This window comes from Monodon monoceros, unplaced genomic scaffold (genome assembly GCF_005190385.1).
Source record: "Monodon monoceros isolate NGI ecotype Baffin Bay Population unplaced genomic scaffold, NGI_Narwhal_1 Super_Scaffold_12, whole genome shotgun sequence".
NCBI lineage: Eukaryota > Metazoa > Chordata > Mammalia > Artiodactyla > Monodontidae > Monodon > Monodon monoceros.
The window spans coordinates 162,530,349-162,552,133 of record NW_021703768.1 but is presented as its reverse complement, the minus strand read 5'-3'; the positions used below and the strand labels follow the sequence as shown (position 1 = coordinate 162,552,133).

General features: G+C 52.6%; 2 protein-coding genes across 3 annotated transcripts; one reads left to right on the top strand and one right to left on the bottom strand.

Annotated features, from left to right (window-relative positions):
* Positions 1 to 209: 209 nt before the first annotated feature.
* Positions 210 to 9,036, top strand: ANGPTL6 (angiopoietin like 6). Of its 2 annotated transcripts, XM_029218679.1 has the most exons (6): positions 210 to 224; positions 5,428 to 6,010; positions 6,814 to 6,991; positions 7,544 to 7,734; positions 7,814 to 8,084; positions 8,593 to 8,841. In XM_029218679.1, the coding sequence occupies exons 2-6, from the start codon at positions 5,435 to 5,437 to the stop codon at positions 8,781 to 8,783; spliced, it is 1,407 nt and encodes a 468-aa protein (XP_029074512.1). In that variant the 5' UTR covers positions 210 to 224; positions 5,428 to 5,434; the 3' UTR covers positions 8,784 to 8,841. The 2 variants fall into 2 exon arrangements, with proteins under 2 accessions (XP_029074512.1, XP_029074513.1); XM_029218680.1 differs by lacking the exon at positions 210 to 224 and having other exon boundaries at positions 5,046 to 6,010; positions 7,547 to 7,734; positions 8,593 to 9,036.
* SHFL (shiftless antiviral inhibitor of ribosomal frameshifting) lies at positions 8,999 to 13,562 on the bottom strand. The gene is made up of 8 exons (XM_029218681.1): positions 13,234 to 13,562; positions 12,642 to 12,765; positions 12,404 to 12,453; positions 10,989 to 11,027; positions 10,710 to 10,859; positions 10,126 to 10,229; positions 9,825 to 9,979; positions 8,999 to 9,292 (listed from the first exon to the last, which is right to left on the bottom strand). Exons 1-8 carry the CDS (start codon positions 13,252 to 13,254, stop codon positions 9,072 to 9,074), a joined length of 864 nt encoding a protein of 287 aa, XP_029074514.1. The 5' UTR covers positions 13,255 to 13,562; the 3' UTR covers positions 8,999 to 9,071.
* Positions 13,563 to 21,785: the final 8,223 nt, after the last annotated feature.

Here is a 21,785-nt window from a genome sequence, read left to right as displayed (position 1 = left end):
GGGGAAGCTGGGGGGGGCCCAGCGGGGGGGGGGGGGGGGGGGGGGCGCCAGCCCAGGCCGGGAGCCCAGCCTGGCAGCCTCTCTCAGATCTGGGACGACCATTTCCTCCTTCAGCCCGGGAGGCCACTCGGGTTACGAGTTCAGGACTGTAGGAAATGGGAGGAGACTGCTAGTCGGGGAGGCCTTCTTACAAGTCGGAGACCCTAGCCTGGTGGGGGCTCTACGTGAGTCACTTTGTTCTGTCTGTTTTCGGCCCTGCAGGACCTGACCTGTGTGAGGATGTGTGTGGGAGATAAATGGAAACTTGCGCTGGGCTGTGGGCGGGTATCAGGGGCTCGCCGTGTGCCTGGTTTGTGTCTCTGCGCTTGCCAGTGTGTGACCATGTGTACCTGGGTGTGTACATGCCTGATGCAGATTTACAGACACGCTCAGCCCACGGGGTATTTTCCTTTAAGTCGTGGTGTGTGCGTGTGTGACCGTATTTTGTTTTTAGTTTTTGTTGTTGTTTTTTAAATTAATTAATTTATTTTTGGCTGCGTTGGGTCTTCGTTGCTGCGTGTGGGCTTTGTCTAGTTGCGTGAGCGGGGGCTACTCTTTGTTGCGTTTCGCGGGCTTCTCATGGTGGTGGCTTCTCTTTGTTGCGGAGCACGGGCTCTAGGTGCACGGGCTTTAGTAGTTGTGGCACGTGGGCTCAGTAGCTGTGGCTCGCGGTCTCTAGAGCGCAGGCTCAGTAGTTGTGCCGCACGGGCTTAGTTGCTCCACGGCATGTGGGATCTTCCTGGACCAGGGATCGAACCCGTGTCCCATGCATTGGCAGGTAGATTATTATTATTATTAATTAATTAATTAATTTTTGGCTGCGTTGGGTCTTCGTCGCTGCACGCAGGCTTTCTCTAGTAGCAGCGAGTGGGAGCTACCCTTTGTTGCGGTGAACGGGCTTCTCATTGTGATGGCTTCTCTTGTTGTGGAGCACGGGCTCTAGGCGCGCGGGCTTCAGTAGTTGTGGCACGTGGGATCAGTAGCCGTGGCTCGAGGGCTCTAGAGCACAGGCTCACTTGTTGTGGTGCACGGGCTTAGTTGCTCCGTGGCATGTGGGATCTTCCTGGACCAGGGCTCGAACCCATGTCCCCCGCATTGGCAGGCGGATTCTTAACCACTGCACCACCAGGGAAGTCCTGTGACCACATTTTGAACACATAGCTGCTTCCTAAATCTGTGCTATTTCCAGTTGTCTTTATTTATTTATTTATTTTGACTGCACCACGCGGCTTGTGGGATCTTAGTTCCCAGACTAGGGGTCGAACCTGGGCCCCAGCAGTGAAAGCGCTGAGTCCTAACCACTGGACCCCCAGGGAATTCCCTCCAGTTATGTTGTTGTAATTGTCTGTGCCGGGAAAATCCACGGACACACACACATACACATATACACACACAGATTCCATCTGTCTATCTTTGCTGCTTTGTGCAGTGGTTTGCATGTCTCATTGGGTATCCGTGTGTGTCTTTGTGCTCTACTGTTATGTGCACACACAGAGGTGTGTGTATGACTGTTGTGGTATATGTGTGTGAGTTCTGGAGCCATGTTACCTGGGCCGAATACCATTGCCGATCCTTTCTTTGGCTGTGTGACCACAGGCAAGTTGCTCACCCTCTCTGAGGCTCCGTTCTCTGCTGTAAAATGTGTTTACATACAGAAACCAGCTCTGGTTGCTAGGATTAAATGAGATACAAAATGTAGAGTTTAGAGTCATGCCTGACAGGCTGCAGGTGCCGCTGATATTCGCTACTGTTGTTCTCTGTGGGGTGTGTGTGTGTGTGTGTGTGTGTGTGTGTGTGTGTGTGTGTCTGTGTCTGTGTCTGTGTCTGCCTGTCTATGTCTGAGGCTGGGATCCACCCAGCCTCCCTGGGCCTGCAGCCTCCCACGCTCTGTGCTGTGCTGTGGGGGGAACGTCCAGGGCACTGAACTGTGTTATCAGGCTCTGGTGGCCTGGGCAGGAGGGTCTGGCAATTCTGCCTCAGTTCTCACATGGGAAATGCTAAATATTTACAGTTTGGAGCTCCTGGGCTCAGCATCACCGCTCTAGTCTCAGGCTCTGGGTGGTTACCAAGCCTCCTCCCTCCTGCTCTCCCACCAGCCTCTCCCCTTCTCCAGTTCAGAGGCCCTGCTGGACCCTCAGCTCCTCCTTGGACTTCTTGTGTCTGCTGCGGGCCTTGCTGAACTCAGGGTCTTGGTCGTGAGAGGTGAGAGCGCAGGAGGGTGGGAGGGCAGGTGGAGGCTGAATCTGTCTGTTGGGAAACCTGGGCCTTGGCTTGGCTGGGGGACTCCCCAGACCTCCTCTTTACTCCAGGCTGAGATCCTGGAAGGCAGTGGATGTTACACACACTCCAGTTCAAACGGGTTTGGTCCATTGCTGTTGTGGAGGGCCTGATGTCTTCGGGCGGGGGGCAGCAATGAGAGGACCCTGCTCTGCCCTTGGTAGCTAGTGCTTGGGGTGTGAGTACAGTAGTGAATATGCCTTTCTCCAGCACAGAACCCTCCATGATTCCCACATGACTCAGAGTAAAACCCCAAATCCTCCTGAAGGTTCACAAGGCCCTGCACACTTTGCCCCCATCACTTCCTCCTGCTCTCCGCCTCACTCATTCTGTTGCAGCCTTACAGGCTTCCCTGCTATTTCTTGGGAATATCAAGTAAGGTTCAACCTCAGGGCCTTTGCACTCGCTGTTCCCTCTGCCTGAATGCTCTTCCCTTTCTCTCTCTTCCTTCAGGTCTTCACTCAAGTGTCATCTTCTCAGTAATGTCTGACTCCTCTATTTAAAATGCACCCCCAGCCCAGGTCTCCCACCCCCTTCCCTGTTTTTCTACTAAGCACTTACCTCTGGCCTACCCACCATCTGTTTTCCCAACCTGCTCCACAAGGGCAGGGGTTTTGTCTGTGTTGGTCACAGCTGTGTCCCCATCTCCTGGAACAGCTCCTGACACACAACAGGTGCTCAAGGAATGCTTGTAGAGTGTGTGAACAAGGCAATGTGTGTGACAATGAAGCCTGCAGGACATGCGCCTGTGTGGCCACCAGGATGTGTGGGTTTGGAATATGGTGGATCTTGGCGCGGACAGGGCCAGCATGTGGACATGTGGAACATTTTCTTAATGTTGGCATGTGCACGTGGGAGGGATGTGTTTCCCCATCAGACAGCCTGCAAGTGTGTGAACCCCAGGAATGAAGACAATGGAGGCCCGCGTGTGGATCCTGCAGGGCCGCGGGTTGGTGGCCACAAGTATACAGCTCACCTGTGGGAGCCAGGGAACACCTGGCGGGGGCGGGGCGTGTGGGCAGACCCGGGGCATGTGGGTGTTGCGGGGTGTGTGTGACGCCTGGCACTGTTTTAGGCACTGCGGACAGAGCAGTGAACAAAACCCAGGCTCAGCCTCTGGGAGCTTATGTTTTGGTGGAGGAATTCAGATCATAAACAATGGCAAACAAACAAGGCAATTGCAGAGTGATAAATGCTAAAATGAAATAGACGGACTGTGCTAGGGCGTGCCCAAGCAGGGGCAACTCTAAATGGGGTAGTCAAAGAGGGCTTCTTTTTTTTTAAATTTATTTTTGGCTGTGTTGGGTCGTCTTTGCTGCATGCGGGCTTTATCTAGTTGCGGTGAGCGGGGGCTACTCTTCCTTGCGGTGCGCGGGCTTCTCATTGCGGTGGCTTCTTTTGTTGCAGAGCACGGGCTCCGGGCGCATGGGCTTCAGTAGTTGTGGCACGCGGGCTCGGTAGTTGTGGCTCGCGCGCTCTAGAGCACAGGCTCAGTAGCTGTGGCACACGGGCTTCGTTGCTCTGAGGCATGTGGGATCTTCCCGGACCAGAGATTGAACCCGTGTCCGCTGCATTGGCAGGCGGATTCTTAACCACTGTGCCACCAGGGAAGTCCCTCAAAGAGGGCTTCTGAGGAGGAGACAACTGAGCTGAGACCTGAATAAGGAGAGACAGGGAGCTGTGATAAATTCAGGGAAGAATATTCCAGGTTGCGGAAACAGCAAGTGCAAAGGCTCTGAGGCTGGAGGGTCCCTTGTGTGTTTGAGGAACAGCCAGGCCAGGGTGCCTGAAGCAGAGTGAGCGCGGTGGGTGGGAGGGTGAATGGGAGGAGGGGAGGGCAGGGAGGGGCCTGGGCAGAGCATGCAGGGCCTTGTGGGCTGCAGGGAGGACTTGGGCTTTTCCTCGGAGTGAGGAGGAAGCCACAGAGGTCCTGAGCAGAGGAGGAGGGACGTGACCTGACTTGGGTGTTCACGGGTATCCTCTGGCCACTGTGGGAGAAACAGAGCAGAGGTTGAGGACGGAAGCCTGGAGACCTGGCAGGCAGCTGCTCTAAGGAAATCCAGATGGTGTATTGAGCTGGGATCATGGGAGGGAGTGAGAATGGGGGGGAATGTGGAGGAATTCAGGGTCTAAACACAAGAGCTGATAGGCCTGGCTGATGGGTTCCATCTGCCATGAAGAGACATGAATGACTCTGGAGTTTTGGTCTGAGGACATGGGAAATAGGGTGTCCGCTACTAGACTGAGTTAGTGAGACTTTCTCCTCATCTCCCCTCCCCCGCCCCCTGTTTCCCCATGGCTTCTGCTCCAGTCTCCTCCAGGTTCCTTTAATACATCAGGCATGGTCCAACCTCAGGGCCTTTGCACTTTCTATTCCCCCTGCCAGGGACCTCTTTTCTCCCAGATACCCCCATGGTTTCCTCCCTCATCTCTTTCAGGTCTTTGTTCAAAACTGTCACCTCTTCCAGGTCTTCCCTCCTCTCAAATTGCCCCTGCACATATCCCCACATCTCTGTCTTTTACTGGTTGTTGTTTGTTTTTTTTTTTTTTGTAGTTGTTTGTTTCTTTGGCCGCGCCGTGCAGGTTGCGGGATCTTAGTTCCCAGACTAGGGATCGAACCCCGGCCCTTTGCAATGGAAGCCGGGAGTCTTAACCACTGGACACCCAGGGAATTCCCCTCTTTTACTAAAAGTACCTTTTATCTTTAGTACCTAGGGCTGTCTAATACACTCAATTAATTCTAAGTTTATTTGGTCCTTGCTCACCAGGGCAGGGATTTTTGTGTTTTGTTCCCAACTGTATTCCCAGCGCATAGAACTGAGGCCAGCACACAGTTAGCACTCAGAGAATGCTTGCTGAATGAATGGACGAGACACACTGACCCGCAGGGCGCCTGGAACTCAGTGGGGAGGCCAGAGCTGGATTCTATGGGCGTATCTCCAGCCTCGGGACAGGGAAAGGGATGGAGGCGGGCGTGTGTGGACCCTGATCTACGCAGGTGTACACCTGTGCATTCCCGCGTGGGACCACATAGGTATGGCCCAGCTTGAGAGTCGGGGGTCGAGCCTGGGTTCCGGGGCCCCCTCCTTCCCGTTCACCCTCTGCCTGCAGGTCCGCCATGTCGGCACCCCGGCTGCTCACGATGCAGCTGCTGCTCTTGCTGGACGCTTGGTGGGCGCGCGCAGCCGCCCCGCGCTGCACCTACACCTTCGTGCTGCCCCCGCAGAAGTTCACAGGCGCCGTGTGCTGGAGCGGGCCGGCGGCTCCGCGCCCAACTCCGGAGGCCGTGAACGCCAGCGACGTGGCGGCACTGCGCATGCGAGTGGGCCGCCACGAGGAGCTGCTGCGCGAACTTCAGCGGCTGGCGACGGCCGACGGCGCTGTAGCCGGCGAGGTGCGCGCGCTGCGCAAGGAGAGCCGTGGCCTGAGTGCGCGCCTGGGCCAGCTGCGCGCGCAGCTGCAGCACGAGGCGGGCCCGGGGGCGGGGCTAGGCCTGGGGGCGGAGCCTGCCGCCGCGCTGGCGCTGCTTGGGGAGCGTGTGCTGAACGCCTCGGCCGAGGCGCAGCGCGCCGCCGCCCGCTTCCACCAGCTGGACGTCAAGTTCCGCGAGCTGGCACAGCTGGTCAGCCAGCAGAGTGGCCTCATCTCCCGCCTGGAACGCCTGTGCCCGGGGAGTGCGGGCGGGCAGCAGCAGGTAACTCTGAAACTATCTCCCTCCCCAAATAGCAGCCACTTCTTGTGAGCATCTTCAGTAGATGGGCCCCCTTTTTTTTTTTTTTTTGGCCGCGCTGCGGGGCATGCGGGATCTTCGTTCCCCGACCAGGGATCGAACCCGTGCCCCCTGCAGTGGAAGCACCGAATCTTAACCACTGGACCGCCAGGGAAGTCCCAACCCCATGATTCTTAGTTCCGAAATACAAAAAGCTCCAAAAACGGACCCCTACCTCTTCCCCAGTAACTCATTTGGGTCAAAACGCAACTGGTAGCTACTTGAAGTCTTTACTTATCTACCTAATACGAATACCCATAGGATCCTATAATCAAGCATATTATTAATATGTGATAAAGACCAAAGACCTCGTTGGGGGTGTTAGGTAATATAAAGGTAGACCCTGCATTACTGTTTCTAACTCCTGCTATATTATTCTAAATTCTGGACTATGTCTCACCTTAGGTTTTGAATAAGCAATTGTTGCTTTGTGACAGTACCTAACTTACAGGGTTGTTGGGAGGATTCAGTAAGTTAATAATATTGGATATACTCATATTATCCCTACTTCACCGAAAAGTTTGGAGGCACAGATCGGTTAAGCTATTAACACCAGACCAGGAGTTTAAGCCCAGCTCTGTCTCTTCTTGACTACTAGAGTTAGGCTTGGGAAGATCAATACACGCCCCTGCTTGATCTTCCCATCTGGGTGCTAGGAGATTTACGAGCCCAGAGCGTCCTGGGATAAGGGTTAGTGCAATCACATCTAACTCTCTTGGTTACCCCAGGTCCTGCCACCGCCCCTGGTGCCTGTGGTTCCAGTCAGTCTGGTAGGTGGCACCAATGACACCAGCAGGAGGATGAACTCAGCCCCAGAATCCCAGAGAGACCAGACCCTGAGACAGCAGGGGCCCTTGGCCTCTCCTGTGCCCTCAGGGCACCCTGCTGTCCCTACCAAGCCAGCAGGTAAGACAAGGGCGGGGCTGTTGGGGGTGTGAGGAGCCAGGAGATTCCCAGTGCAGCATGAATAGAGGGAAATATGAGTCAGGACTTTAATGCCAGATTCCTCTCATGCTGGGGGGCCTGGAGGAAATGATGCTTTTATCCTGATAATGGAACAGGGAGATATGGCTCTTACTTTGATAAACACCAAAATTCTTACTATGGTGTGAAAATAAGACAGGTACTCTTACTTTGACAAGAGGGCAGGGGATTCAGGACTGCTACTTTGGTGAGAATTTGAGGGAATTCAGAGGGCCATGTTCAAGACCTCTATTCTGATGAGGAGACCATAGAAGGAGAATTTAAGAATCCCAGGCTCCACATTTGCTTTAGTGAGAGAAGAATGACTTAGAGTCTTATTTAGGTAAGAAAGGGGGTATTGGGGCTCTTATTCTGGAGAGGGGATAGGAGAGGCAGTTCGACTGTTCTGGTAAGGGGACCAGTGAGAATCAGGACTCTTACTCCAGTAAAGGGTTGACTGGTCCAGGTTGTGCCTGTCCCATATCCCTGTGCCAGCAGGCCCATGGCGGGATTGTGCAGAGGCCCGCCAGGCAGGCCATGGACAGAGCGGAGTGTATGAGCTACGAGTGGGCCGGCATGTGTTGTCAGCATGGTGTGAGCAACAGCTGGAAGGTGGAGGCTGGACTGTGATCCAGAGGCGGCAGGATGGCTCCGTCAACTTCTTCACTACCTGGCAGCACTACAAGGTGAGCACAGGTGGGTGGGGCAAGGCTGGGCAGGGGAAGGGGACCTGCTGCTGACTCCCTGACTTTCCTGCCCGGCCAGGTGGGCTTTGGGCAGCCTGATGGGGAGTACTGGCTGGGCCTTGAACCTGTGCATCAGCTGACCGGCCATGGGGACCATGAGCTACTGGTGCTCCTCGAGGACTGGGGAGGCCGCGGGGCACGTGCCCACTATGATGGTTTTTCCCTGGAGCCTGAGAGTGACCACTACCGCCTACGGCTTGGCCATTACCACGGAGATGCTGGAGACTCTCTATCCTGGCACAATGACAAGCCTTTCAGCACCGTGGATAGGGACCGAGACTCCTATTCTGGTAAAGAGCTCTCATTCTGGTGGTGGTGGTGGGGAGGGAGTAGGAGACTGTTAGTGAGGAGGTGAAAGGGGGTGGGGTAAGACTTTCCTCTGGTAAGGATCAGGATAAACAGGAGAGTGGAGGACAGGACTCTTATTCTGGTGAGGGGGTGCGGAGTCCAGATTCATTCTCTGATGAGGCAGTTAAGAGTCAGGACTCCTGCCTTTGTGAAAGGTGGTGGGGGGGGTGGGGGGAATAGGGGGAGGTATGAGAGCTAGGACTCTTATTCTAGAAAGGAAGTAGAGAAGGTTGTTTTCCCTGATAAAGGAATGAGAGGTAAAGCTCCTAGTTTGCAGAAAGAATGGCGAAAATGTGACTTATACTTTGGTAAGGGGATAAGGAAGGAATTAAGGCTATTACTCTGAAGAAGGTATGGGGACAGAGGATGCCTGGCAAAAGCCTTGTACTAATGAGGTGCTGGTGGAGGCTTTTATTCTGGTGAGAAGACATGGATTCTCTCTTCCCTCAGGTAACTGCGCCCTGTACCAGCGGGGAGCCTGGTGGTACCATGCCTGTGCCCACTCCAACCTCAATGGTGTGTGGCATCGTGGTGGCCACTACCGTAGCCGTTACCAGGACGGCGTTTACTGGGCCGAGTTTCGTGGTGGGGCTTACTCTCTCAAGAAGGCTGCCATGCTGATCAGGCCCCTGAGGCTGTGACCATCTGTTCATCTGTCCCCCAGGTCACAGGGGATGTGTGTCCGCAGGAGCCCAAGTTGTCCTGGCCACACCTCCTTTGTGACTCAGTGTGGGCCGCGTCCCACAGACCTCTTCTCATTGTGGATCTGCTCCCCAGGACCCTGAAAACAGGACCCAGGAATCCCCCTGCCAGCATCTTGGACCCAGACAGCTCCCCAAGGGCATTTAGATCTCCGTTTGAGCTCGTATTTTATAACAACACAAAATATGCACAGACCGTGTCTGGTTTGCATCTGCACCTGGCAGGGGTCACTCCCCGTGCCCGCCCTCGTCCTCCTCCTCTTCCTCCTCCTCCTTCAGATCCTCCAGAATGAGGTTGTCCAGGTCTTCCAGGAGGCCCCCCTGGCTCAGGCAGGTGGCCACAGTGGAGCCACTGCTGATGTGGAGGTTGCTGGGGTGCAGGACTTTGGGCAGGTGGTTCTGCTTCCGACTCTTGGGGTGTGCGCAGGACGTCCCAGGCACGTGGGGCTCTGGGGAGGGAGAGGTTCTGAGGTCGTGGGGCTTGAGGCCACAGGGAGCTCTGGGGAGGGGAGGGGCTGAGGCTACAGGCTCTGGGGCCAGAGCTACAGGAAATTCAGAGGTGAAAGTCACAGGTGTTGAAGCCACAGGAGACCCAGGGACATGGGCATCACCTGAGACTACAGAGGACACAACAGGAGCCAAGAACACAGAGACCACAGGGGCAGAGTCCACAGGACACTGGGGTGTGGGCCACCAGAGTGAAACCACAGAACTTTATGTGAGGAGACATGGAAGGTGGATGACGCCATGGGAGGTGGGTGTTAGGAGGGGCAGGGGTCCTGAGTGACCCGGAGGTAAGGAGGCTGGAGGCCCGTGGAAGATGTGGAAGGAGGGGCCGTTGCAGTGGGAGATGAAAAGGCCTCCAGGACTGAGGCCTTAGGAGGTATGCGGAAGAAGCAGGCAGAGACCTTGGTTCTTAAAGGCTCAGAGATGTATGCCCGGAATGGGGGGGTAGGCCATGGGGACGCGCCAGGCCCTCACCTCGCCGATTGTAGCAGTCCTCAGCTGAGCAGGAGTGGGTGTGGGTGCTGCGGCGATCTGTGTCCCGGTCCCAGCGTGGAGGGAGGATCCGTGTCAGATCCACGGGGAAGCCGCACCCGTAGCAGGGGGACCGGGACCCCATCTGTGCCCAGCCCCTGGGGGCGGGCAGGGCCGTGAGGGTCCAAGGGCCAGCTGGGCCAGGGTGGGGCCAGGGCAGGGAGGGGCAGGGTTGGGGTGGGGCAGGGCCGAGGATGGGAGGTGGGGGTGGGGTCAGCGCCCTGACCGGAAGTTGTGCCCTCACCGGAAGTTGTGCCGACATCTCGGGCAGTGGAACTCAGCCACGCCCCACATCTTATCACTGGGCACCGGCTCGTAGCGCTTCCGGCATTTCCTGCATCTGGACACCTGGGGGTGCGGAGAGAGGGGCAGGCTCGCTGTCAGAGGTGAGCAGTGATAGCCTGATGTTAGCCAGATCGAGATTTACACTATGGAAATTGGCAAACACTGTAAATCTGGGGGTGCCTCTGCCCCACGAGAGCCGGTTATTAGGCATTTACCAGAAGCATACCACTGGTCAGGGGGTTCAGAAGCCAGATTTGGGGTTGTGGTTTGGGGGTCAGGTTTGATTTCTGTGGTAGCTGTCAAACTGTGTAGTCAGAGGTCAGGCTCCGGGATAAGAGTTGAGCTTCTCAAATTGAATGTCAAGTTGAAAAGTCCAGCTCAGTGGGTTGGGGTTAGGGTCTGAGATTGGGGTTGATCTCTGAGGTTGCAGGTCCGGGGTTGGGCTCTCAGAGGCTGATGTTCTTGGGTCAGAGGTTTGGACACTGAGAGTGGGGCTTTGGAGTGGAGCCGGGACAGAACCAAGGTCAGAGGTTGGGTTATCACCTCCTTCCGCTGGGGCACGCGGCGCCACCAGACATGGTCACAGGAGGAGCAGGCGAACTGCCGGTCCACGGCAGGGATGAGGTCTTCCTGGGCACGTTGGAACATGCGTAGGTTGGCTTCTGTTAGTGGCAGGAGCGAGGTCGCCACCGCCTGCAGAATGGAGAGGGTGGTCAGCCCTCTTCTCCCCTTCCTGCCCCTACAATGTCCCTCCTCCTCACCTATGAACACCCCAATGGATGTCCTCCCTGCTTACCTCCCTGTCCCACATCCTGGACTCACCTGGATGTCCCGGTCCTGCTTCATGTCCTCTGGGGGGTCCTGGGTGGAAACACCAGGGGCAGAAACTGGAGATGTGGTTCACGCCTCTTTTCTGGGGGCGGGGCTTCTGCGCGGGGAGGCACGGTTCTGGCCCCATATAAGAGTAGAGTGTCCCTAACTCAGGAGGAGTTGATTGAGCAGCATACACTTCCTGAGGGCAGGATGTGTGACCTCAGTTGTCCTTATAGCAACCCTGGGAGGTGGGCACACCTGTCATCCCCATTGCTCAGACGGGGATACTGAGGCCCAGAGCCGGGAGAGGGCTTGCCTGAGATTACCCTGAGTGAGCATGGTGGAACAGGCTGGACCCCATGCTCCCTTCCTGCCAATGAATGCCACACACTTGCTGGCATTGTGAGAGGTCACCTCTTTGAGGCCATGCTGCTTTAGGTTAAGTGCTTGAGCTCTGGATTCAGAGAGATGCAGGATGAAACCCTGGCTTCATCACTTCCAGCTGTGGGGGTGTGGCCAAGCCACTCCTCCTAATGAGGGACATCTAAGAGCCCAGGTTCTGACTCTTGGTGGCCTGGGTTCAAATCCCAGCTGCCACCTGCATTCAGCATGAACCTGGTGAGTGACGTCATCACCCTGTGTCTCAATTTTCTCATCTGTAAAATGAACGTGATAAGTCATAGGACCTGTCTCACAGGACCTGTGGCAATGAAGTAAGTCAACAGGTAATATTCCTGGAGTCCTGCCGCAGGGGAAGTGCTCAATCAATGATACTCTTTGCTATTTTTATCATACTCATTATATGTATAACTGTAAATATATAAATGTTAAGGGTATAATACGTACTTTATTATACTCTTTAACAACTCTGTGCTGGGTCTTTCAGGCAGGCCAACCGGTACGCCAGCCACCAAAGCCATCTAAGGGGCAAAGTGGCCATGCAAAGCCTTTCATTCATTCATTCATTCATTCACATGGGCTCCCCTGCCCCTCTCTCCTCTCTGATCTCCTGCTCATCCCAGCCTGTCTGTATGTTCCTTTTGTCATGCCACCCCTCTTCCAGGAAGACCCTCTCCAACCCCTCCCCTTCCCAGAGGTCACTCCTCCTTAGTCTTGAAGAACTTGGTACCTCCTCCTCCAGGAAGCTTTCCCTGATCTTTTTGGCTCCTCTATAATGACAATCCTGATTCGTTTCACTGCTTAGTTTCTTGTCTCTCTCTTCCATTTAATACAGTCAGCATGTAATGAGCATCTACTGTTTGCAGGCTCCCTGGCCAGATACACGACTGAGAGGTGCATAAGTGAATGAGGCTAGACCATGAGTTGTGGACTGTCAAGGCACAGAGGGGGCTCACCATGGATGAGCCTGACCCTTCTGTTCTCCCTCCCCTTACCACATCTTTTGAGGGGAGGGCGCAGTTTACCTGGGCATCCAGGTCATTACTCAGTTCCTGTCCATCTTTCTGCTTTACCCCTGGTGGGGAGAGTAAGTGTTAAGTGAAAGGCCTTTGAAAGACCTTGTGGGAGTTTCAGGGCCCGAACCCGATACAGACCACCCCCCAAAGAGATGATCTCATCGCCTCTTCCTACCCTCAGCAGAGACCACACCCCCTCCCCGCTCCCCAGCGGAACCCCCTGCAGGCAGGACCCCCGCCTGCTCACCGTACACGATGGAGCGCCCCACTCCGGTATGGTCGCTGCCAAACTTCCTCATCAGAGTCCCCGCCTTCTTGGAGGATACCTTCCCGTGAAACTTCTCCCGGAGGCGCCGGACGCTCTTCTCCAGCTGGGGTGGGGAGACAGGGGCTCAGATGGAGGAAGGAGAGGCGCGATTGCCCCTCCCCCATCCCTAGGCATCCTTTTTTCACGGCCTGAACTTGACCCTTGGTTTTAGCCTCCGCACCCCACCCCCCCAACCCCTCTACTGCATTTCCTGGAAAAAGCCAAAGTCCCCACAGGGCACTGGGGGAGGGAGCGGACTAAGGCGAACGTCCCAGGCTAAGGGAGGAGGCCGGCCAGGTAACCCCTGGCCTCTGACCCTTGACCCAGCAGCCCCCGCTTTTCCTCGAGGAGGCCGCATTTCGCTCTGGGGCATGTGGCGGTCACTCTCCTTTCTGAGGGGGACGAGTGCCAGCCTGGGGGAAGGTCTAGGTTTCGGATGGAGTCCCCAGGAACTGCGAAGCCCCCTCCGCGTCCCCCGGCTCCTCCCCAGCATCTCTCGCGGGTCCCCGGCCCAGTTGTAGCCTTCTCCTACCTCCACACCTTCCTGAGACATGGTGGCGGCGCCGGTCCCCGCGAGGGTCCGCACTGGGCGCTCAGCGCCCCCCTACCTGGGCGCGCCCGTCTGTCCAGCTGCCTCTCAGGGCAGGGGGCGGGGCCTCCAGGCCGGCTCCGCCCTTCCTTTCCAGCCCTCCGTTTCGCTTTCGATTGGAAAGAGGGGGGACGGGGCGCGCTGGCTCCGCCCTGGCTCCACCTCTGCTCTTGCGCCCCAAACCCAGGCGGGCGCCCCCGATCTGCACCCTGCGGCGGAGCGCGCAGACCTCGGGCGGGGGAGGCGGCGCGGCCTCTGCAGTCGGTCACATGTCCCCACGCTGCGCGGGGTCCGCGTCTTCACGTCCCTCGTGGGGGCGGGGCCGCATCTGAAGGCCGCGGTGTGTCTCCCGGCCCCCGCTAGCTCGTGCTCCCCCAGTCCATCGCTCTGTCCCCTCCTCTCCCCCAGGAATCAGGCGCTAATTAGGACCTGGACCCCTTTCTCACTCTGAGCCTCTTACCTCGCCACGTCCCCTCTCTGAACCTCAGTTTACTCCTCTGTAAGATGGGGATGATGATAGTGGCTACATCCTGGAGTGTGTGTGTGTGTGTGTCCGCGCGCGTGCGTGTGCCAGGATTCGAGTCCCCGGGTAGAGCACTTAGTAGCTCCTGGCATGCTGTAGACATTCAACTAGTCCCTGGGCCACCTACTATGTGCAAAATATGAAGGGGCAGGCAGTTGGCGGGAAGGAGGAGGTGCTTGCTAAAAATACTGATTCCTGGTCCCTAGCCGTTCTGCAGAATCGGGCTGTCTAGGGGTTCCAGGGGATTTGCACTGTAAAACGTAAGATTGAGAACCCCGGGGGGGCCAGGACAATTTTAACCCAGCAAGCGGGGGAGGGGCTCTGTCCCAGCCTTGCCGCATCAGAAATGTCTTCTTGGAGGAGTCCTGGAAGTGTGAAGTCTCAGCAGGTGAAGAATGGAGTGGGGGAAGGAAGCAGCTAGCCGTGCAAAACCCCCAGAATCAAGAGAGTCTAGCGCTTTAGGCCAGGGCTTCTCAACCTCAGCAATATTGGCACTTTGGGCTGGATGGTTCTCTGTGGTGCGGGCCTGCCGTGTGCATCGTAGGATGTTTAGCAGCATCCCTGGCCTCAACCCACTAGATGCCAGTGGCACCCCTGCCCCAGTCATGACAGCTGAAAATGTCTCCAGACGTTGCCAAATGTCCTCTGGGGGTGGCAAAATTGCTTTAGGATAAATGACTCCTAAAACTGTTTTTCTTTCTTTTTTTTTTTTTTTTTTGTGGTACGCAGGCCTCTCACTGTTGTGGCCTCTCCCGTTGCGGAGCACAGGCTCCGGACGTGCAGGCTCAGCGGCCACGGCTCACGGACCCAGCCGCTCCGCGGCACGTGGGATCCTCCCGGACCGGGGCACGAACCCGCGTGCCCTGTGTCGGCAGGCGGACTCTCAACCACTGCGCCACCAGGGAAGCCCGTAAAACTGTTTTTCAACATGCACCTCTATCAGTAAAAATGTTGAAGCTCAACCCCCAGAGGGATATTTGTTTATAAATTATATACAAATACAGTTATACTAAGAGATTCTGTAGATCACTTTATAATAATGTATTTATTACATAATGATATTCCTTAGCAAACTTAAAAAAAAAGATTAAAAAAATGTTCTAATGTTTTCTACCTGAACCCCAAAGTTTTGTTTGTGGGGTGTATGCACCCCTCCCTGGGGTGCATGTAAACAGTTCATGGTTCTTTGTGCTGAGTGGTGGGATTTCAGGCAGGGAACGGGGGGTGGTATAGGCAGCGCAGAGGACCTGGGATTTTATCCTGAGGGAAGTGGGGAGACGTGGAGGGGCTCTCCCAGTATAGTTGCCAATTACTACTTACCCAGTGGAGGGGGAGGTCACAGCTACGTCCCACCCCTTGGTCAGGGTGGGCACAGAGCAGGCAGGAAACAGGTGGGAGTCTGATCCAGCCCCCACACGACTCAGGTCTGCTAGATTCTCATCCTAATGGCCACCACAGTGAGAGCTTACTCTGTGCCAGGCACTGTTCCACTGTGGACGCAGCATCAAAGAAAACAAAGATCCCTGCCCACATAAAGCTAGCATTCTAGTGGGGGAGACAGACAAGAAACAAATATGTAATAGGATAGGAGAGAATACATGCCAGGATGAAAAATGAACTGGGGCAGGGAGATGGGTAAAGGGAGTTTAGGGAAGCCTGCAGGAAGTAACATCTGAGTGGAGACCTGAAGGATGTGGGAGAAGAGAGTTCCAGGTAGAGGTGGGAGCCTGGGACTCTTGTTACCAGGTGTTGTAGTTCTCTGTTGCTGCATAACAAATTATCCCCAAATGTTCTGGCTTAAAACGATAAACACTTATCAGTTCATACGGTTTTTGTGGGTCGGGAATCCAGCAATGGCTTTACTGAGCTTTCTGGCTCAAGGTTTCCATAAGGTCGTAGTCAAGGTGTTGACTGGGGCTGCAGCCATCTGAAAGTTTGACTGGGGCTGGAGGATCTTGCTTCTGTGGTGGCTCACTCACATGACTGGCAGGTGGGTGCTGATTGTTGGAGGGCTGCCTCAATTCCTCCCTACTTGGGCTGTTTGTGCTTGATACGCCCAACCTGGCAGCTGGCCTCCACAGAGCAAGCAACCCAAGAGAAGGAAAGCCAGGTGGAAATTGTATATTTCCAAGACCTCACCTTGAAAGTCACGTAGCATCACTTCTGCCGCCACAGCCTGTGCGTTAAAATTGAGTCACTAGATCCAGACCATGTTTAGGGAGAGGGGAATAAAGACCCTGCCCTCTCTCCCCTCCTCCCCTCCCATCTCCTGCTGGAGCCTCTCACTGGCTGCACCAGCAGGCAAGGAAGGTAAGGGAGCCAGTCATGCAGTTAGCCTGTCAGGGCACAGGGCAGGGGGAGAAGGGTGAGAGTCAATTCAGAAGGACAAATAAAGATACAACCTGAGTATTCAATTTTGGCATTTGTAGATGATCGGAAAAACAGATTCCCAGAGAACACATGGGGGCGCTACCTACCCACCAACAGTTCTGTTTGAGCTTTGTGGCCATCTTGGTCTGTCTGGCCAGATGTAGCTTGGTTGTAGTGAGTGGTGTGAACATTTCTGCATTTTATCCTTTGTCTTTATAAAAAGGTGTGGAAAGGGAGAAAATAGATGTGCTGATAACAGTGATAAGAAGTGTAGCCTCTGACACTTTAGTATAATTGAGTCAAAGATGGAGCCCATTTGATCCATCCATTCATTAATTTGACAGACATGCATCAGGTGCCTCCTATCCGGCAGGCGTGGTGTCTGGCACCATTTCTGCCCTTCTGGAGTCATGGTCTTAATGGGAAAGAGAAACATGAAGCACATGATATCACAAGTAGTTATTTAATTATATTTATGATATGTACCAAAAAAGAAAAATTGAGAGACCATGAGAAAGGACAACACATGGGACCCTGACCTGGGTAGGGTGGTCAGGGAGGGCTTCATGGAGGAGGTGCCTCTTGAACTGAATTTTTTTTTGACCGCTCCACGTGGCTTGCAGGATCTTAGTTCCCTGACCAGGGATTGAACTGTGGGTCACGGCAGGTAAGCTCTGAGTCCTAACCACTGGACCTTCAGAGAAGTCCCAATGAACTGAAACCTTAACACTTTCTGAAACACTGTGTCAAGTGTTTTGAACTATGTATCTCATTTGATCCTCATAGCAATCCTATAATGGGGGTAATATTATTACAAAAGGGAAGACAGGTTCAAGAACCTGCTCAAGGGGGGCTCTCCAAAGGATGAATAGGAACTAACTAGGTGAAGAGGTGCAGGGCAGAAAGAGCAGCAAGTGCAAAGGCCCTGAGGTGGGATGGGGCAGGGTCTATTGCAGAAATCTATAGGCCACCATGGCTCCGGCTTAGCGAGCAGTGGGGAGAGTGGAGGGAGGGGAAGCTCATGCCCAAAGCAGCAAATCTTGATCTTTAGTTGAACCTTTTGAGGCATATGCTGGGTGACCATAGGTTTAATTGTGGAGGAAATGGACCTGATTGAAGCATGTGTGTACTTTTTGCAACCTAGTCAATTTCCCCCTCAGTTTAATTAATTAATTAATTAGACCATGCTGCGTGGCATGCAGGGTCTTAGTTCCCTGACTAGGGATAGAACCCGTGCCACCTACAGTGGAAGCAAGGAGTCTTAACCACTGGACCGCCAGGGAAGTCCCCCCTCAGTTTAACCAAATGAAGAAATTTGGGGATGCCCAGAATTGGAGATGTTGGGAAATGGGAAATCTCCAAACCGTTGGTTGGAAAGGGCATCCCTTGGTAGAACCTTTGGAGAGGGCAACTCGGCAACACTTACTAAAGCATTGTGTGCTATTTTTTTTAATAACAAAATATTTTTATTAATTAGCTATCAGACATGCCTCTCCAAACTTTTTTCCCACATTTTATGGATATGTACTCTTCTTTTTTATACATTTATTTTTTTATATTTTTAATTTTTGGCTGCGTTGGGTCTTTGTTGCTGCGCGTGGGATTTCTTTAGTTGCGGTGAGTGGGGGCTACTCTTCGTTGCGGTGCGCAGGCTTCTCATTGCGGTGGCTTCTCTTGTTGAGGATCACAGGCTCTAGGTGTGCGGGCTTCAGTAGTTGTGGCACGTGGGCTCTAGAGCACGGGCTCAGTAGTAGTGGCACACGGACTTAGTTGCTCCGCGGCATGTGGGATCTTCCCAGACCAGGGCTTGAACCCATGTCCCCTGCGTTGGCAGGCAGATTCTTAACCACTGCGCCGCCAGGGAAGTCCTATGGCTATGTACTCTTTAATTGACTCTTCATATGACAATGATTTGTAATGTTTTCTATGGAGAGAATACAAAGATAATTTATCTTTTCTCTAGCATGGTTGATCAGTATTTGTTTTTTTATTATTAATAACAGAAAAAATTTTTTCATCCTCGTAGTTCATTATTCCTGTGTGTGTGCACGCGCCCATGAAATTTCAGAAGATTGTGTGCTATTTTAATTGTCTCTTTCAACTTTCGTATTCTGATGCTTTGACAGCTGGGGCCTCGCTGATGACCCTCCCTGGGCACACACACAAACCATTTGTGTGCATTTCTGCATGTGGATCTCCACAACACCTTTACTTTCCACATGGCATATTTCTCTAACAATCAAATTTTTGGGTTTTTTTTTTTTTTTTGCAACAAGCATCCATAACTTTTGTAATGAGAACCAAGAAAATACACAATAAGACAAATCCAATTACGTTTTAAAATAACATGTATGAAACCCTGGATATCTATCTTTGACAATGACACCTAAGAGGTGAGAAGTAATTTGGGATTTCATAATCTGTGCAGTCCTTAGTAAATGGAATGTCCTTTACAGCGCAGAAATCTATTGTTCAAGTTTTGCGAAGTCACATTCAAACATGTTTCCAAGAATGCATTATGTGCAAAAGTTGGGTAGCTTGTTTGGGACTCTGCTCAAATGAACTTGGTGAGTGGAGAAATCGCAGCGGCTAAAAGAGCCTCAGCGTACCCAGGGGCCAGCTGGGCGCCAGGCTCTCTGTGGGGTGTCCTCCAGGCTTTAGGCTATCAAGTCATCCCTCAGCCTTCTGGCTAGGTGCCAGTGTCCCTTTTTCAGATGAAGAATCTGCATTTCAGAGCAATTAAGCAAATCATGCGGGCACCTGGCTTATAGGTGGCACAGTCAGGACTTGAACTCAGGCCAGCTGACCGCAATGCTCCTTCCAGCTGGAATTGAGGATGAGAAGTATAGAGGTCAAGAGGGCACACGTTGGAACCAGACAGTCTGGGTTTGAGTCCATTCCTAGCTCTTTGAGCAATTTCTTTGCCTTTCTGGGCCTCAGTTTCCCCATCTCTGAAATGGAAATAGAGTTATTGTGAAGGTTCCATAAGTTAATATAGATAAACCATTTAGAACTGGGCTGCCTGAAAGGGTAGCCACTGGTCACATGTGGCATTTGAGCTCTTGAAACGTGGCAGGTCCTAATCAGATGTGCCATCAGCGTCAAATGCACGCTGGATTTTGAAGATTTATGTGAAATAACACATCATTGACTTTTTGTACTGATTTCATGTTGAAATGGTATTTTGGATATATTGGGCTAAATAAAATTATTATAATTAATTTCACTGGTTTTGTTTTGCCTTTTTAATGTGACGGCTAGAAAATTTTAAATTACATATATGGCTTGCATTATATTCTTATGGGATTTAGAGGATGCAAAACATAGTAACCCTCCAAGGAGCATGTAGCTATTTTTATGACCACACCACCTTGGTTATGTTGCTTTTCCTAAGGCATTAACTGTGGGAAAACAGTTCTCTGCTCCAGCCCTGGGCCTGGTGGCCCCGTGTCTGCTCCTGGCAGCAGAAATACCCACAGTTAATTATTATTATTATTATTATTCCACAGTTAATTATTGATCCCACATTCTGGAAAGTTCACAGGGAAAGTATCGGGAAAGTTCATGAGGTCCCCTTAGCTCTGGGAGCTGGGGTGGCCAGATGACTTCATTTCTTTATATTTCACATTTTGAAATTTCAAATTTGTGGATAGCCCCCCCTAAAAACACAGGACACTCTGCCTTTTTTTTTCTGATTGCAAAAATTAAGTGTGCTTTTTCTTAAAAAAAAAGTTAAACATTAAGAAATATTTGTTTTAGAAAGAGGAAGTCTTTATATACATAGGAAAATAAAACCTTAAGTTATAGTTTTGCCTGTGGCCATAGAGGTGACCATAAACTGCAGGAAAGAGGACACAGGGTGGGCAAGCAAACCATGGGCAGTTCTGGTTCCTTGCGGGGGAGGGGGGATTTGGATGGGGCATCACATTTTCTTTCCCATATGCCTGCCTTTTGGGGAATCTTTTTGCTAGATCTTCATGTATGATTAAAAACAACAACAACAACAAAAATAATAAAGGAAGGGGTGGTAACTCCTCATTGCCCTGCTCCTAGGATAAGCCTCATTAAATTTGATGTATTGGATTGGCCAAAAAGTTTCTTCAGGTTTTTCCATAACATCTTACGGGAACACCCGAATGAACTTTTTGGCTAACCCAATATATTCTTCCAGATCTTTTTCCTTTGAGATACATATTTTTCTATCTGACTTCACGATGGTTATATCTGAAGAAAAACAGTAACTTAAAAACATCCCGATTTCCAAACAGAGTTCAGAATCAAAAGAGAAACTTTGTTGCCAGGTACTCAAGGAAGATATGCACCCTTTGGGTGCCTTCCTTTTGTCATTTAGGAAATGGGAAGAAAACAGTCCTCATCTCCTAGAGTTGCTGGGAGAAGAAAAGCATTCATGTGTGTGAAGTGCTTAGATCAGAGCCTTCACGTAATAGGTGCTCAATAAATGTTTGTTTCGACTCTTGTTACAAGATGCAGGTTCAGACTGATACCGACCAGTGGTCTTGGCCTTCCCCAATCAGTAGAAATGGACTAGAGGCCAGACAAAAAATTCACGCAAGGCTTTATTGGGGCCCCTGCTGCAGCAGCCGGGGCAGCAAGAACAAGCAACAGGTCCCCTTGCTTGCTCGCTCCCTGAAGGGGGGAAGCTTGTTCTTATATGCAGTGAGGGTGAGGGTGTGTCCAGGGGTCGAGCTGGAGGGGTGGCTTAGGTGTTTTGCCCACCCCTTTGGTGGTGTTGTGTGCAGGGGGCATGCTCAGTGCCCTGCTTTTGCTCCCAATGTCCTGTTTTTGGTCCAGGCTCTTCAGAAGTGGCAGTTGAGTCTTTTTAGTCTTTTCTATCTTTTTGTCCATAACTTTCCCCAACTGCTCATGCACGCAGTTATTTTTCGTCCCATATAGTTTCTTTGTATTTTGTTGCTCGAGGTTTGTCCAGATTTAAGCACTGCAGCAAAGGGTCCCAGGTCCCAGCCCATCTCAAGACCAGAGTCCCAAGATACCTCTCTGCCCATGGCTGACCCCACTTAAGCCCTTTGTTGGCTCATCTGTAAAATAGGATCATAGCACTCATGCCTATTGTAGGATTAAGTGAGAGAATGAGACACAGAATATACCTACTCTGCCTTCAAGGATGCCTCAGGGGCACCAGTAAAAAATAAGCAATCATAACGTTCCCTATAGATGTCCAGGTTGGGGGAGGAGGGAGCATGTGGGCAGTATTCCACAAGGAGGTGGTATGTGTGGCATGAGAAGCTATTGGCCCTGAGGTTGGGTGGGGAAGGGGGGAAGAACTGAACTAGGAGTTCTCAAACTCTCCAGAGCATCAGGGCCTCACTGGGGACTTATTAAAAGGCAACTTTCCAGTGTCCACCCCAGACCTATTAGAGGTGCCCAGGCAGTGAGAAGACACTGGTTCTTGTCTATTCAATAAATGCTGAGCACCTGGCATTGCTCTGGGAGCAAGGAAAACAGACACAAATTCCTTTCCTGCAAGGAGCTGACATTGTAATGGCAGAGAGAGTCATGTGAAAGTTTATTGTTAGTGGCTGCAAGACAATGGAGACAGTGGCGGGTATGTGGAGAGCAAGAA